General features: G+C 35.5%; 1 protein-coding gene across 2 annotated transcripts in view; it reads left to right on the top strand.

Moving 5' to 3' along the window:
- The window catches only part of BABAM2 (BRISC and BRCA1 A complex member 2), a 159,875-nt gene that overhangs the window by 27,605 nt on the left and 116,817 nt on the right, over positions 1-15,453 (top strand). For both annotated transcript variants that reach the window (XM_085219400.1, XM_085219399.1), the window contains exon 4: positions 1,352-1,446. In XM_085219400.1, coding sequence (XP_085075526.1) covers positions 1,352-1,446 — 95 coding nt within the window. The remainder of the gene's footprint in view (positions 1-1,351; positions 1,447-15,453) is intronic.

Below are 15,453 nucleotides of genomic sequence, written 5' to 3'. Positions count from 1 at the left end.
GAAACACACACCACACAATACTGGGTCTCGTGATCAGCGAGTTCATGATAATTTGGAGTGATGCTGTGAAGCATACCTAGACAGGATTGGCCACTGGCTTCTTGATCATGAGCTCTCACTCTGCAGATTAATCTCTATGCTTCCAGCATAGATTAACCTTGCTTCCAGCTAGAGCCAAGATGTATTTACAAGAATAGTAGCAGTTAAAGATGTCACATTGAGTGTCTTGAGGTGGTAATGTTGTTTATCAGGCAATATGTCTGTAAGCCTTGTTAATCTGATGCTTTTCCCCAGTTCTGTATTCGTAATTGTTGGAAAGAAAAAAAACAACAACAAAACAATGGCTTAACTTTCTATGAACAGAATTGTTTGTAAGACAAACCACACTGTTTTTACCTTGCTGTGTAGGTTTTGAAGAAGTTACCACATAGTGGGTATTGACTTTCTTTTACTGCCTGCTCACTGTGATACCTCATGAATATGCTTTATGCAATAGCTTGGTGATTTTGTTTCATGTCGTCTTCAACAGGAAAGAGTGATTCAGAGGTAGAGAAGTAAAGCTAGATAAGGCTTTTCTTGGATTGTCGGATTTTTCATAAGCTCACATGCAAATGACTTCACTTCCTCTTGACCTATTGGAACTCTGAAGCATGCTTACTAATGAAATAATACAACCTACTTTCTTTTTCAATTATAATGTCAGTAATTAATTGTGTATTTTGTGACACCAGCAAGATGGGAACTCGGTGGCAAGCTGTGATGATTTAGATTTTTAGTTAATTTTAGTCTCTCAGTTTAAATGCATAATACATTTTTCTTGGCAAGAATTTTGATAATTTTAGTGATTTCTATTGGCCTGCTTATTCTTCTTCCTAAGAGTTGGGATGGAGAGGAAAAGAAGGAATAAGAGCTACTATGCTTTAAAGGTTCCAGTATTTTCAAAATAACAATCTTGATAGCGTGCATCTAAGCTTTACTTAACGTAAACAACGTAACTTAACGTAAGCAAAACACAGCAATCTAAATGTGGTACTTCTAAAAAAGGCTTTTGTGACATTGTTTTTAGGCTACCCTCAGTAGTCTTTGAATTATATTTTGAGATATGAAGAAATAATATATTTCATGTTTCACTGCTTGCAGAGAAGGAAGAAGCAGCACTTCAGGAATTTAATTCCCCAAAGCATCTGATGCTTGTTTTGCATATAAATTTTTTGTCAAAATCACAAGGATCGATACATAAAATATTTAATATAGCTATCAAATTTTATGTAATGGATATCCTATGTACAGTATCTTATTTTTGAGCACATGCATAAAGATTTAAACCATGTTTTCGTTTTCTGCTTTTCAGGGGATATAATATTCAATGCTCACTATCCTGACCTGCCACCAGATTTTATCTTTGGAGAGGATGCTGAATTTTTGCCAGATCCTTCTGCCTTGCATGTAAGTACTTCAGTTTGAGACCCTCATACCATACAAAGAAATTTGGCTTTTTTAGAATAGCTTCAGCAACAAGAATTTGCTAACAATGAAGAATAAAGGAAAAAAAACTTTTTTATCTCATTGTCAAAAGAATATAAAGAAGTTGTCTTCTAATGTGATTTAAAGTTGAATCCATAAATGTGATGTTATTTTTAAAATATTTTAATCAAGACGAGTAGTTGAGTAGCTATTGGCAATAATTTGGAATAGTTATTTGTAGTTATTTGTATAACTATTCAAAGTTTCTTTAAAAAGATATATATATTTAATGTCTAACCATCTTAAAAAATCTCTTTCAGCAACAAGGTTTGAACATCAATTGTATCTTCTAAAAGCATTTAGTTGCAGAAAAAGTAGCATAATGTGTACTGCTGTCAATTATTTTTTTCCCCTCAGGTAAGGTAATATTGTTAAGGTTAATATTGTTGCAACCACAGTATCAAAGAAAGAGCTTATCTTCACACGTAGAATAGGTAGGGCTACCATAAGGAGAAAGCAAAGAACTTGGGTCAAAAATCAACTCAATTAGAAAGTATTAATATAGTCTTGTTACTACAGAAGGAAAAGTGTCACAATACGATACCAAATGGTAATGTTCAGTATTCAGAAATAGCCTAAACTGGTAGAGCCTTATTTGAAGAAGCCAGCATTGATTATGCATCTAAAATACTTCTGCTCAGAGGTTACTAGTAGTTACTATAGGGATGGTATAGTATTTTTGGTTCCCGAGGTATTTTTCATCCTTACTCTGCTGCCTTTACAGTCTTGCAGCCCTGTGTTCTGGCTCAACAATGTTCTTTGTCAATAGAGTTTGGGTATATTTTTTTCCTGTAAATGTCCAGTGTCTCTTGTTACGGTGGAAAGTTAGTAGTTCCATCAGAAAAGTCTGCCTCTGCTGTGGAGCTCCGCTCTAATTCCTGCTCAGTGACCCACGCAGCAGGTTATCATCTCATTTCTCTTTTTATCTTAAAATTTTCATCTTTTAGTGGAAATTCGACGCCAAAAAAACAACAGTTGGCACTTCAAGTATATTTGGTATGTGTGATTTTGTTCACAACTTGTTCAACAGTTGGAAAAAGCTGCCTGTATATATGGGATACATGGCATCATATGATGCAGACATACACCTGGGAAGCACCTTTCTCCTGGTGTAGAGCCATGCCAGGGTAGAGGCTCTTTCCATAGTACTCTGCTGTACCTCTCTTGTGCTTACCTCCAGCACAGCAGGGCATTTGCATCAGGTATGGGAGCTCCCCGAAGCAAGTTTCCTGAGGCTCTCCTATACTGTTCAGTGCTGGGGGATAGGTTTCAGGGTGGAGCAGCTCGACTGTAGTGATTGCACTGCTGAACATTGTCCTTTATGTGTGACATAACAGTTGCATTTTTTGTTTTTATCTTTATTCATTTCACATTAAGTTATGCTGAGAAATATATATAGCCTTAAAAGAATTAGCATTAATAATTGTTTTTAGCATACCTAGCTGAAATTTTGTAAGGTGAAAGTCAAGTGAATGCCTTATTTCTTTGCTTCACCTCGTCATTTTCCTGTAAAACCTGCAAACCCTTTTGGGAAGGGACCATGACACTGTTGAATAGCTATTTCGTTAGTCTTCTTTTAGGAAAGCTTTTACTTCTATGCCAATTCTAAAATTGTTTTCACAATCTTTAATTTACTAGTTCTCCTATTTTTCCCTTTTTCTGTTTTACTGTTTCACAGTACTGTAGTGTCTTGAGAAGTACTCATAGTAGCAGCAGTTTCTGCAGTTGTTGTTAATGGAGGAGGAGCATTTTTTTAATGTGCTGTAAAAACTGAAATGAATAACAGAGAACAAATGAGATGTTAAACGCTCAAGGAGAATTTGGGACATCTTACGGAAGTATTGTTTGGAGGGAGAAATTTGCCAAGAGTGATGTGGTGCCTTATTTCTCATGTGAAGAGAAGTTGCTTGTAATACTCATCCACTGAAAAGCCCATAAGAATAAAAACATCCTTAGTTTTCTTTCTTTCTTACAATGTTTGTTAATGGTGCATCATTTGGGTGCATTGCTTTTCTTCTGCCTAAACATGGAACATACTTCCCACTCCCTGCATTCCAAAACAGCTTGAAGAGCCATTTGCTCCTTGATGCATAAGATATTAATTAGCCTTTTTTAAAATTAAAAAGAAAAGAAAAATAAATTGGCAGCCCAACAGTTTTTCTGTGGTCATTATGCCTTGCTATAGCATTCACTACGTTAATGTAATCTTTTTTGATAAGGTACTTGGTCATTCTCCTCCGGTCCCTCCTGATGCTATCAGAGCAAGTTATCCCCACTTTGCAGCTATGGTGTACCTTTGTTTTGGTATTTGCCTTTAAATGTTCAACATAGTTTGCAGACTTGTTTTCTCCAGAATTTTACCATAACAGTAACTTGTTTATTATGCTAAGCATTTTAATAACTCCCTTTTCTCCACATGTCTCCGACCTGTTTAATGAAGATGATTTTAATTGGATTCTAATGTATTAGGGGGATTTTTTATAGTTAGTGGAAAGGTATGTTAACATGTTAAGCAAAAACAGATTAGCATGTTGATCATAATCCAGTACTCTTAATCTTGAGCAACCTACAAATGCTTCTGATGCAATAGTTCCTGGATATCAAAACAGAATCTACAATTCACAAAGGCATGTAGATAGTATTAAAAGAGGGGTAAGTCCATAGTCTCTAGGTAAAGAGTATATGCAGTGGAATATGTGGGAATTCTGACGTTGTGCCTTCCTGCAGTGCTCTCATCTGCCTGAATGTCTTGTTTGTCAAGCAGAAGTCATCACATGTTCCATGGCTTGAGTCAAGCTTTATATTCAACTTGAAACAAGAACCAGGTACTCTAGATTCCTCAAGCTTATGTGGCTACGTTAGAGGCTGTCAGGAGTCTTCCCTAATGAAACCTGAATCACATCAGTCACTCCTGCAGTTTCCATAGCCATAGGCAGACCTTCAAGTTACGTTTTCATCTATACGCTGTAACAGGTGTTCAGTTAAGCAGCTGTTAGTCAGACAGCTAAAACAAGATTCAAGAAGTCCTGCATTTTAAAAAGTAGATGCTGTATGTGAAGATGTCTGTCTTTTTTTTTTTTTTTCTTCAGGAAATACCTAAATAGTTGGGCTTGTATTTTGGCAATGAGATGATATATTGTGCTTGTTATATACAGATCTAATCAATTCCTTTGTTAAATTGGTATTAAAATCAAGTCAACATGCCTTTTGAAACTCTGCTTTCTTCCTGTATTTCACAGAAATATTGAAATCGCTTCATTTTGAAACTCAGGCTGCGTCTCAATAGTTGTCCTGCTGGTTGTGGGGTATAATTTGTGTATATTCTGGGTTCCTAGAATGATGCAGAGATTAGTATTATAGTCAAGGGATTACTATTCCTTTGATTTTGGTTTGTCATACTGTTTCAATTATAATAAGAGCTAAATTCTTTAGGTTGATGATGCTATGCACAGTGTAGGCATTATTAGAAATAAACACTTATTTTTCCTTTTTATTAAAAATATCCTCAGCTATAGTATGTGCTTGATACTTGTGTGTATAGTACGCATAAATAAAATCGGCTTCTCAGAATGTAAATAGAAAAATTCCTCCCTGCTCTAGTGTTTATGCATTTTGGATGACAAGTATTAAAAATGTATTTTAAAAACAACCTATGATTCACTCTGTTCTGATTAAAAATTCAGTTGGCACAAAACAAGATTAGTGATTGTGTACGGATGAGATTAATTTGGAGCTCATTACAATGACGCCAGTTTGAGTAACAAGAATTGTTTGTTATGTTAGCCTAGTTGATTGTTAATGTGAGCCAGTTAATAACTGAAGTGCTTATGCAAAATGTTAACCCCATTTTTCCAATAATTTTGAAGTATATTCTGTTTGGCAAAGAGGATACAATAGCAGTGTATGCAAGCTAGTGGTTAGTTTAAGGGCTTGTGGGGTTTTTTTTGTTTTTGTTTTTTTTTTTTGTTTTTTTTTTTGTTTTTTGTTTTTTTTTTTTTTTGTTTGTTTTTTGTTTTTTTTTAGCATCCTATTTCAGCCAATCATCCCAGAAAGATTCTGCCCACTCAGTGCTATTGAAAAGACTTCCTTAGCTGTACTGGTGATGGAGGCAAGAGGACATGAGTATTTTCTGAAGCTCAGCAAGTGCTGAGTGTGTCCTTGCAGGCTGCTATACGTGGGAATACGTATGTTGCATTTATGTTGGAGAGCGTTGTCATCACAGTAATGCAGAGAATGGACTACTGCTGTTCTGATTCCAGAACAAAGAGCTAGAAATAGTTTGCCCTTGTCAAATTGCTAATACTAGGTACAGATTTCATTCATGCAGCTAATTGTGCTGCTAGAGTATATTAAATGTTACATGATGTGTCTTGTATAGAGCAATTTTTATTTTAAGCACTTGTATTTGGATTATTAGACTCTGTAGTATTTATCATATGACTGTATGACAATTGTCATAAAGGCTGTATTGCTTCTGTGGCTATGTTCAAAATCTTAATCACTGTTACTGTCGTCGTCTTGAGCGAGCATGTAATAGGTAGTGAAATAGCTCCTATAAATATCTCCCCTTTCTTTAATTGTTCTTCATCCACCATCAGGTGCACAAGGCAGATGTTTAACAGCGTCAGTTGTCCCTCTGCTCATAGCTGTTAAAAAAAACCAAACAATGCTTGTATTAGCTCATACCATCTAAACTACTTTGTTCTAAAAAGCCTGCCTGTTGTGTTGTTGGCAGAGGAGCAGATGCTTATTACATGTTTTAATATTGAAAGCCCTTTCTGTAAGGGCAAATGAGCACTGATAGTTTCAGGATATGGCTATAAAGTTGGGGTCTGGGAGGTTATTGGATTTGTCAGGGAAATGTGTCAGTAAGTTTGAACTGTTCCAACATTACCACCTCTTCTGTTGCTTGTATTTGGGATGTTAGCAGAGGATTCCATTCTTGGATCACTAACCTACCACTCTTGCACTAAAAGCCTTACATTAACTTGTTTCTAATTTGATTGTAGAGAATTTAAGTGTAACATAATGCAGGATTGTATGTTCTGTATTTTAAAATAAACTGTTAATATTTAGGTGCTGCGAGGACTTAGTAACCTTGTATAATTCTCTGTCATTTTCTACTTGGTAAAATCATTGTATCTATTTATTTACCTTACTTTCTTTTTCTGAAATTTCAGCATTTCTTTGCACAGCTTATGAAAACTTTCATTCAGTCCAAAAGTGTAAGCAGAAGAGAATATGCTATTTCCAGAAGTTCTGCTTGAGTTATTTGTAACATCTTAGCTGTTGTTTGTTTTTTTTTTCTCCTAGCCAATCCATAAATTGAATGAATTTGTATGTTTGGATCCTATGTATTTAATTTTTGGGAAGAAAATATCTGATGAGTCAGGTAGTTTTTCCTCCCTTTCTTGAAACTTGCCAATATACTCTTGTAAAATTAATTCCATTGCTTCTCACTGAAGGACTTGGTAAGGTAGGGAAACAGTTCCTTCCTTTTTTTTTTTTTTTTTTTTTTTTTTTGGCACAAGCTTCTTTGCTTGATAATGCCACTTGTCCCTAGAATGTGGAAAATAGAGAATATTAGCTCTTTAAAAAATAGTGCTTTTCTGTCTGGGAAATACTAGTTTAAGAGAACACTAGGAGTGTGCATGACTGAGGGGTGGCAAAGTGGGAGAAAATGTTTTTCTGCCAAGTTAGCTTATATACGTACGGTGAGAAATATAATTATTCTCCATTAGCAAGACGGGGAGAAACACTTAATGGCTTTCTAGTCATACTGTTTTTCAGAAAGAATAGTGATTTTCTTCTATCATATAAGTTTGACCATCTTTTCCACGGCTGTACAGTTACGTGAGCAGGAAGCTTGGACCATAATCATAAAGCATTTAAATTTTAGTTTAAATAAATGAATATCTTTAAATAAATGCTTGCATTTATTTCAAGATATGTAGATTTGGCTTAGACTTGAGCTCAGAATATTGGCCTCTTGAGCCTCTGGATTTCGTCTTGAATTCATTTTAGTTAGTCTCATTTCTGACGTGGGGCAATATGGCTAAGCATGCTCATGTATTTAAATATAATATATCTGCTTTGCAAGAAATAAAGATCTTGCTAGTGCTAAGAGCATTACAATAAATCTTAGTTTATCTATCTCAGTGATTTTCAGGTCATCGTTTGTTTAAAACAACAGCACAAAGCTGATGTCCAAAGCTGGATATATGAAAGCAGAGTGTCTTTTACTGAATGTTTGAGAGTGGAATAATAATTTTGATATGGTAATTTTTTAATAACAACCATGAAACTGATAACATTGATGTCATTACATCTTTTTTTTTTTTGTAGTTTCACATAATTGAAGTGTAAACATACTTGACTTGAACAATGTCAGTAAAATTTGGAAGGAAAAAAAAGTCATTATTAGAGAAGCTGGCAAAAATTAAAGGATTTTGGCCCTGGTGTGTAATGTTACTGGCACAGTACACTCCATTTTCTCACAAGAACTCCAGAATATAAGAAATGTCTTGGCTTGAAGGCAACAGCTTGTTAGCTTTCTAGAAACACATTTACAAGGTTTTCTTTTTTTCAAAAGAAAAACAAAAATCAAATCTAGCACAATCTTCCTGAATTGAGAATACATTTAAATTCAATGTAATATGCATGTTGAATTCAAGTTGTTGAGCCATGAGAACAGATTTTTCTGGAGAGACAGTCAGCCACTGCTTAGAAATATGCAAGCAGAACAAACTTTTAAATTATCTGATTATAGAAAGTCATTGATAAATAAATACTCTGTCTGATAATGCTATTTTAGATTTGATTCAGTTCTAGGCTGTGAGTTCAGTTAAAACTTACAATTGCTGGTGATTTTGCTTTGTTTGTTTGTTTTAAACCAATGGGAATAGTTTAAGCTTGGGAGCCTGCAGATTCTTTCCTTCAGAAGATATTGGTGAGACAAAGGAATGTCCTTGCATACAGACGAGTCCTCCATTAATTTTCCCGCACAGAGGAGGGCTCAAGCTAAGTTTTGTCAGCTTTTTGCTGGTCTAAGTTTCTGCATACATTTGTTTCAAAATCTCTCTGCTTTACTCGTTGTTTACATGCTTGTGTGCCTGTGTTTCTTCCCTATCTTCCATCTCAGATCCTCAGGCATACATATAGTTGAATTATCTTTAAAATAAAAAAATTTAAAAAGTACAGAAGTATATTTCCAATGCGGTTAACATACTGTTTGTGGTATTATTATGATTTTACGTGTTTTTTTTTTTCCATTTATCTGTCTTTCTGGAGGTGTAGCTTTCACTTGCATAAAGGAACTGAGCATTTTTCTTATACTGCTTTTTGAGAAGATATTACTGATTTGCATTATCTTGTCCAGTATAGTAGGAAAAGAAGTGGTACTTGGTGTTTTTCTGAGGAGCTGTATTTTCAAGATCATATACGTTCTCTTGTAGTGCAAATGTGGAAGTAAAATTCAAATACTGCAAGCTGGCTTAGCCACTGAAACCCACAATATGATGGATCGATTTTGATTTATGGGATTTTGAGAGGGAGGAAAATGGTTAGAAGGAAACTGTTTTCTATATGCCATCCAAAAGTAAAAGCTTAAGGGATATCAGTGGACTCGGCCAAAAATATTATCTGTGAAGTTTCTACCTCCCTGCTGTAGCTAAAATTACTGTTTTTGACAGGAAGGAAAAAGCTCAAGAACTGATAAGAATGAAAAAACAGCTGTTAAATAGTGACTCTTGAGGTAAAGCATTAATACTGAGACAGTTATCTGTTCTCTGGTACACTGAAAGTCTGAGAAGTTTGGGCCTGTTCATGCTGCCATCCATACATGACAAGCAGGTCTGTAGGTAGAAAATATGAATGCATGTCTTGTTTTGAAATTCATTTTTTCTTGAGCTTTGTTCTTTTATTTGCTGTGCTGGTTAGACATGCTCACTTCTGGTAACAGCTTCTGAAGGTGAAAAAAGGCTGTGTGCTCTCTTGGTTTAGCTAATGATTAGCACATTGGATTTCCTATCCCAGGATCTGTGTGTTAAGGGAACTAAGAAATTCCTTCTCAGAACAAGTAGAGGTACAGGGTGGGAGATCTGGAAAGGGACAGATTCTGCTCTATACTCTTAGCAAAGTAAGACAAGAAATATCTTATATGCCAAATCTTTAGAAGAGTTAATTAGATAATATTGTTCTCTCTCCTGTGATGGTAGGAAGTAGTAGCTTTTGAGCATCTGATTATCTGTGGGAGAAGCTGCCAGGCTTTTTCAGGAAGAGTACACAATTAAAAATGCTCTTCTGGCCTCAGAGTTGCAGTTTGTACATCTCCAGAGCAACCTTAAAATACAAAGATCAGCTATCTCAGCTGCTCCCACAGCAAGGTGTAGGAATGATATGTGGCAACCTTCAGAACTTTTGTGCTCTCCTGTTCCTGGTGAATGATGCTTGAAAGAAATTGGTGGATTTATTCTCAGTGAATGTGGAAGAGTGCTCCATGTGTCTCATTTAGTGGGTTTTATTTTGGAATTGAATTGGGTGTGTAATTACTAATCCACAATCACACAATGGGAAAAATGATGGAAAAAAATTTTGGTATACAAAATGTAGGATGCTTTTCCAAAATCAAAATTAATTTTTTAATGTTCTACTCATGTTGTTCACTTGGTCTGTATTTTCACGCTAATTCAAGGCCTTGAGGTATTTAAAATTTTGGCTAAGCATTTATAGACTAGCATAGTTTGTGCATCCAGTTTTTATAGCCTCTCACTTAAAAGAAAATACTGACTATCCCAAGTTTTGCATAATGCAAAAAGTGTGGTTGTACATAGAAGCTAGAAGAACATAAATGGTCTGTAATTTCTTTGGTAGTACTTAGCATGACAGAAATGCTCCCAAGTTGAATTGTTTTCATGGAATTTTAAGTCTTTGATGTTTACTTATGCCCCGAAATGATAATTTCAGACATGTTACTCCAGAAAGTTGTACCAGTGGTGCTTTGTGGAAGGAGGATAAGAAGAACGTGTGAAAATAAGATGACAAGAAGATGGCGTGTAGGTTTACAGTGACTGATTTGAAGCTGCAGACTGTAGGATGTTTAAGTGCTGGCTTCTAAGAAACTGAAGCCTTTAAAATTGTAACACTCCAGCCCTGCAAATACTGTGAAAATTATCTGTTGATAGGAAGATGTGAGCATATGGCAGATAATTATCCTGTGCTTTTTTCTGTGAGCAGTTTCACCATGTAGTCCATGAGAACTGTAGCAGAGCAGAAACTGAAACCTGATTTCCCAGTTTCTAGTCTAATACTGTAACCACTGGACCCATATCTCTTCTGTAATTACATGCAGCTTGAGTGCTGATATCACAGTGTGGTCTTTCTCGTTTCAGGTAAAAACTTATGAGTACTTCTTTTAAGCCACTGTAGGATATAAGATGTATGTGTGCAGCGTTCAGATAAAAACAACATGGAAATCTGTACTTAGATTATTTTTTATGATAATTCTGGGTGGGAGATGCTGTAGAAATGTGCTACCACTCTTACGGGCCTGGGAGGTTTTGTTTACTGACATTTTCTCGTGAATCTTAATTTCTTGCTTAGAAATATAAAAGTACACTAACTTAAAATAAGATCTTGCTGTTGTTTCCTGTAGTATAGCCAGGAAAAACAGTTACAATCTGTCTTCTTTAAAATCACATTCCTGGAAGAAATTCTGGCAACCTGGATATTTAAACACATTTCAAAGAAAAACAATTTCAGATCAATTAGAAATTGTTAGCGTATTTTCGTTTTGATAATGTAGAATTACAGTGTTCTGCGGACATTGCCTGAAGTTATGAAATAAGCAGTAACCTGTACAGAGGCTATGAATTAGCTGCTTTTTGAGCAGTGATTGCTTTATTTTTTTTATTTTTTTATTTTTTATTATTTTTTGGGGGGGGGGGGGGGGGAAAGGGATGGGAGGGAATAGATAATCACTAACACTGAGTAGTTTGCAAAAGTTCTTGATTTCCTTTTTGGAAGGATAAAGGAAAGACTGCAATGCACAAAATGTTCCAGAACAAAACTCACATGTGTTTTCTTTGCCAAAAGTTGAATATTGTGTCTGCTTTGAACAGCTAAATTTTGCATTGCTTTCATAGAAGGGATGAGAAGCTGCTTTGTAGGTTTTCACTTGTCTCACCTCTAAGAACGCCATTAAAAGTGATATGGTCTGGCTGCAAGTTTTCTTTGTCTCTTTTTGAAATCCAGTAGGTATTGCTATTTATTTAAATTAATTGCTATTGAAATGGCTTAAATTTCATTCTCTGTGGGTGGCCTTGTATTATCTTCGCTCTGCCTCTTTATACACAATTTAAGTAAATTGATTTTCTCACCACTTTGGTCTTATCTGATGATCCAGAAACCTTTCTCTATCAAACTGCTTGCTTTTTATGCAGTCAGCTTCTGTCAAGAGATGGGATTAAGAGTGAGAGAATTTGAAGGTGGACTTTGATCCCCAATAAAATCTGTGGGATTTTCTTCCTAGTAAAGTATATTCTGTTCAGTGAGCTTGTTTAAATTAAGATCTAGCAGATCTTCAGAACAGATCTCCTGAATCTCTTTGGGTTTTGCTAATGTAGACTGATAAATGAATGCCTTATGTTCTGTTAGTCTCAAAATATAGTAACTGAATACTCTATTTCCAATTATATTGTCTTACAATGCATGAGGTTGAGGGCAAAGGCAGTGCATGTGCACGTTATTAGAAATCATTCTGAAGTCTAAATATCTAATTTCACAAAAGACCGCTTCCTGCAGACTTTAGTCTGCTAATGAAGAAAGTTAGCAATTGCAGTGGAAGCTTCTGTGACAGTAGAATATTGACTTCCTTATGGAGAGTTGCTGCCTTAGGGAGAGTTGCTGGTGGACAGATGGCAGTTAGTGGCCAGCTTCACTCTGAGCACTGCTACCTGGTGAAGTTTCTGGGATCTGTTCTCTGTCATGTGGAAGGTGGAACACACATACTTTTCCTGTGGAACAGCTTAGTCCTACTATTTAAACTAATTCTCTAACTGGAAGAATGAGGCTTAGCTAGACATCACAGCTAACGTTGCCAGGTTTCTGTCTCCATAGAAAATGCATAGTTGTTTTCTCATGCTACTGACCTGCTACTGAACTAAACTGCTTAAGATGAGGTAACAATTCAACTTTTAGAAAATGAAAGTTATATGAGTTTCATTATGGCAATCGGAAGGTTCAAATTAAAATTCAAATTGTGGAGTTGCATCTAGTTGTGGAGGTTATAGGCAGAAGCATGAGCAGTGCCTAAACAGAAGAGAATTGTTTAACTGAGCCTCCGTCCACGAACTCGGCAAATTAGAGACAAATTCTTCCATGATGAGCTGAGAAAATGGTACTAACATTAAAACGGTTGTAACCATTCCAAGATGTGCATCTAAGCCTTTATGGGCGTGAATGCAGAACTAGTTGTCAATGCACAGTTGGAGTTGATTCATAGTTGTATACTGTTTTACGGTGGGCTGCAAATTTGCACTGCAGAGTTCCTTTAAAAATATCTCTTGGCAAACTGGACAAGGAATTGGGTCCAAGTCTGGATTTCTTTATTTTAAATGCATTACTGGATTGTTGTGTAAAATTTGATTAGCTCTCTGGAAAGGCTGCAGAAATCTCATTTCAAATTAGGAAAGATGTATTGAATGAAATATCTAAGTTAGGATACTGTCAGTACGCCTGTCAGTGTGCTCACTTTTAGGATATAGCATTCCTTTTTATTGCAATTTGATAGCTGTTTCTTTAAAAGATTCTTTCCCTCTTTTTTTTTTTTCTTTTTTATGTTTAGCTTATTTGAATATATACATTTTGTCAGAGACAAAATTAAAGGTCCTGGTAAGTAAGACAGAAGGCGATTTAGACAGAAGCTATGGAAAGCAACATGTATTCTGCCATGTTGATATTTGCTGGATATTTCTTTAATTGGGTTTTTCATACCTGCCAGGCTTCTGCAGTCTGGCTGTAGCAAATGTGTGTTTCTGTGTTTCCAGGGTTTTTCTGAAGTGGTAACAACTAAACTTCTTAATTTTGTATATGTATATACATCTAGAGCATAAATTTTATGCAATTCTTTGTGACAGAACTTTGAGCCATGGAACACAGAAACATTGGAAGCTCATTTTGTTCTTCTTGTGTTTTAAGTACTTTAAAATACTGTTTTGTACAGAAACTGTGTTGGCTAGGGTTGGAAAACAGGCAAAGAGGAGAAAATGAAGGAAGCAGGCTGCTACTCCTTTTTTTTTTTCCTTCTTCTTTTCTGAAGTCTTAATTTAAGATATGACTTAAAACAACTTCCAAAGGCTACTTGTGTAAGCAATACTACATTGCTGAATGAAATATTATTTAGAACATCTTTAAAGAAAGAGGTCAATTTACTGTTGCAGAGCACATTGCATTAAGTGACGAATCTTTGCATGTTCTCAGGAGATTCATTACAGTGCTGAAACTGTAGTGATTAGGACATTCTACAAAGGATCAACTTGACAGATATCAAATTCTGCTTCTGTTATGTTTTATGTTTGTGCTATAGATAGTTGCTTTCTTTGTCTCTGATTTCAAAAATAAGAGAAGATTAAAGAAGGTACTATTTGAAGCTGTGGAAGAACAATACAGCATGTATTTGTGACATAATGTTGAAATTCAATTATAGTAAAATGGCTTAAAAATACTTTCAGGTGAAAGAACAGTGCTTAGGACAAATGACATTTCAAATTAGGTAAAAAGATTTCATATTTAAGTCATTCAAAATAGTTTTGGTTTAAAATTTATAAATTCAGATCTGAAAAGAACATTTCTAAAAAGTTTAAAAAAAAAAAAAAAAAAAACCAGAAAGGTAATGGCCAATAGCCAGGTAGCAAGTACCATAATATAAGTACCATAATATAATTCTAAAGTTAAAAAATAATGTGTATTTAAATCAGAACTTGTTAGAGAAAATTTGTGTATTTTCTCTGTATTTACTGTTGCATCAAGAATGGATTGGAATTGGCATGTGTACTTGATGGATTGTTAGTTAGGTTTTCCTCCAGGTGATCTGTTCCTGAACCAATTCATACTTAGTTTGACTCCTTAGTTGCTGAATGAAGGGTATTTAGTAAAGATCCTAGAGTTGTATTTTAATTCCTTCAACTGTAAAGCATAAGCACTGTTTTGATGCAGTGTTCTTGAACTCTTTGAAGAAAGCAATACTTCAGTTCCACATAGGACAAATAACAATGGATTTCCTCTTACTCTTTTTTTGTTCTGTAGTGTAATATTATTTAAAAAACAAAAGGTACAGTTGCATTTAGGTCAGTTATTAAGATATTGTTGGTCATTTCCTTTGACAGAACATTTCTATTGTGTTATAGCAATGTCATTAAGAGGAAAGGTTATTCTCACTTGTCTGGCTGATATCAATACATACTGGCATATTACATCCTCTGGCTTTCTGGAAATACTTTATTTGAGCAGGAGCTTGGGAACAGGAAATTTAAGGTTATACACAGTCTGGTTTTAGACTGTATGATACAAAATGTGTTTCCTAGAAGACACTATCTACCTTACAGATTTTCTCTAGTGTTTTTTTAGAATTGAGTAAATTTAAATGGGTGGGAATAGATTATTATTTTTTTTTCAAGCTGCAGATGGAAGAAAGGGTAGAACAAGGCTTTCAGTCACTCGTTGGTATGGATGTGAGAAGCTTACGGGAGCCTTGCTGCTATCTCACTGTATGAGAACTGTTGAGTCACAGCCTGAACCCCTGACTGAGCAGCTGGGGAAAGGATCCAGTCAGCCCTGGTAGCACATGTGAAGGCAATTCAACTGTGTGACCAGAGGGGGTGGAGCCTGGCTGCACCTGTTCTAGACCTCATTTAAGGGTTGACTGCCCCTGGG

Source organism: Meleagris gallopavo, chromosome 2 (assembly GCF_905368555.1).
Source record: "Meleagris gallopavo chromosome 2, MGAL_WU_HG_1.1, whole genome shotgun sequence".
In the NCBI taxonomy this organism is placed as follows: domain Eukaryota; kingdom Metazoa; phylum Chordata; class Aves; order Galliformes; family Phasianidae; genus Meleagris; species Meleagris gallopavo.
The sequence above is the reverse complement of the archived record's forward strand: the minus strand, read 5'-3'. Positions and strand labels throughout refer to the sequence as shown.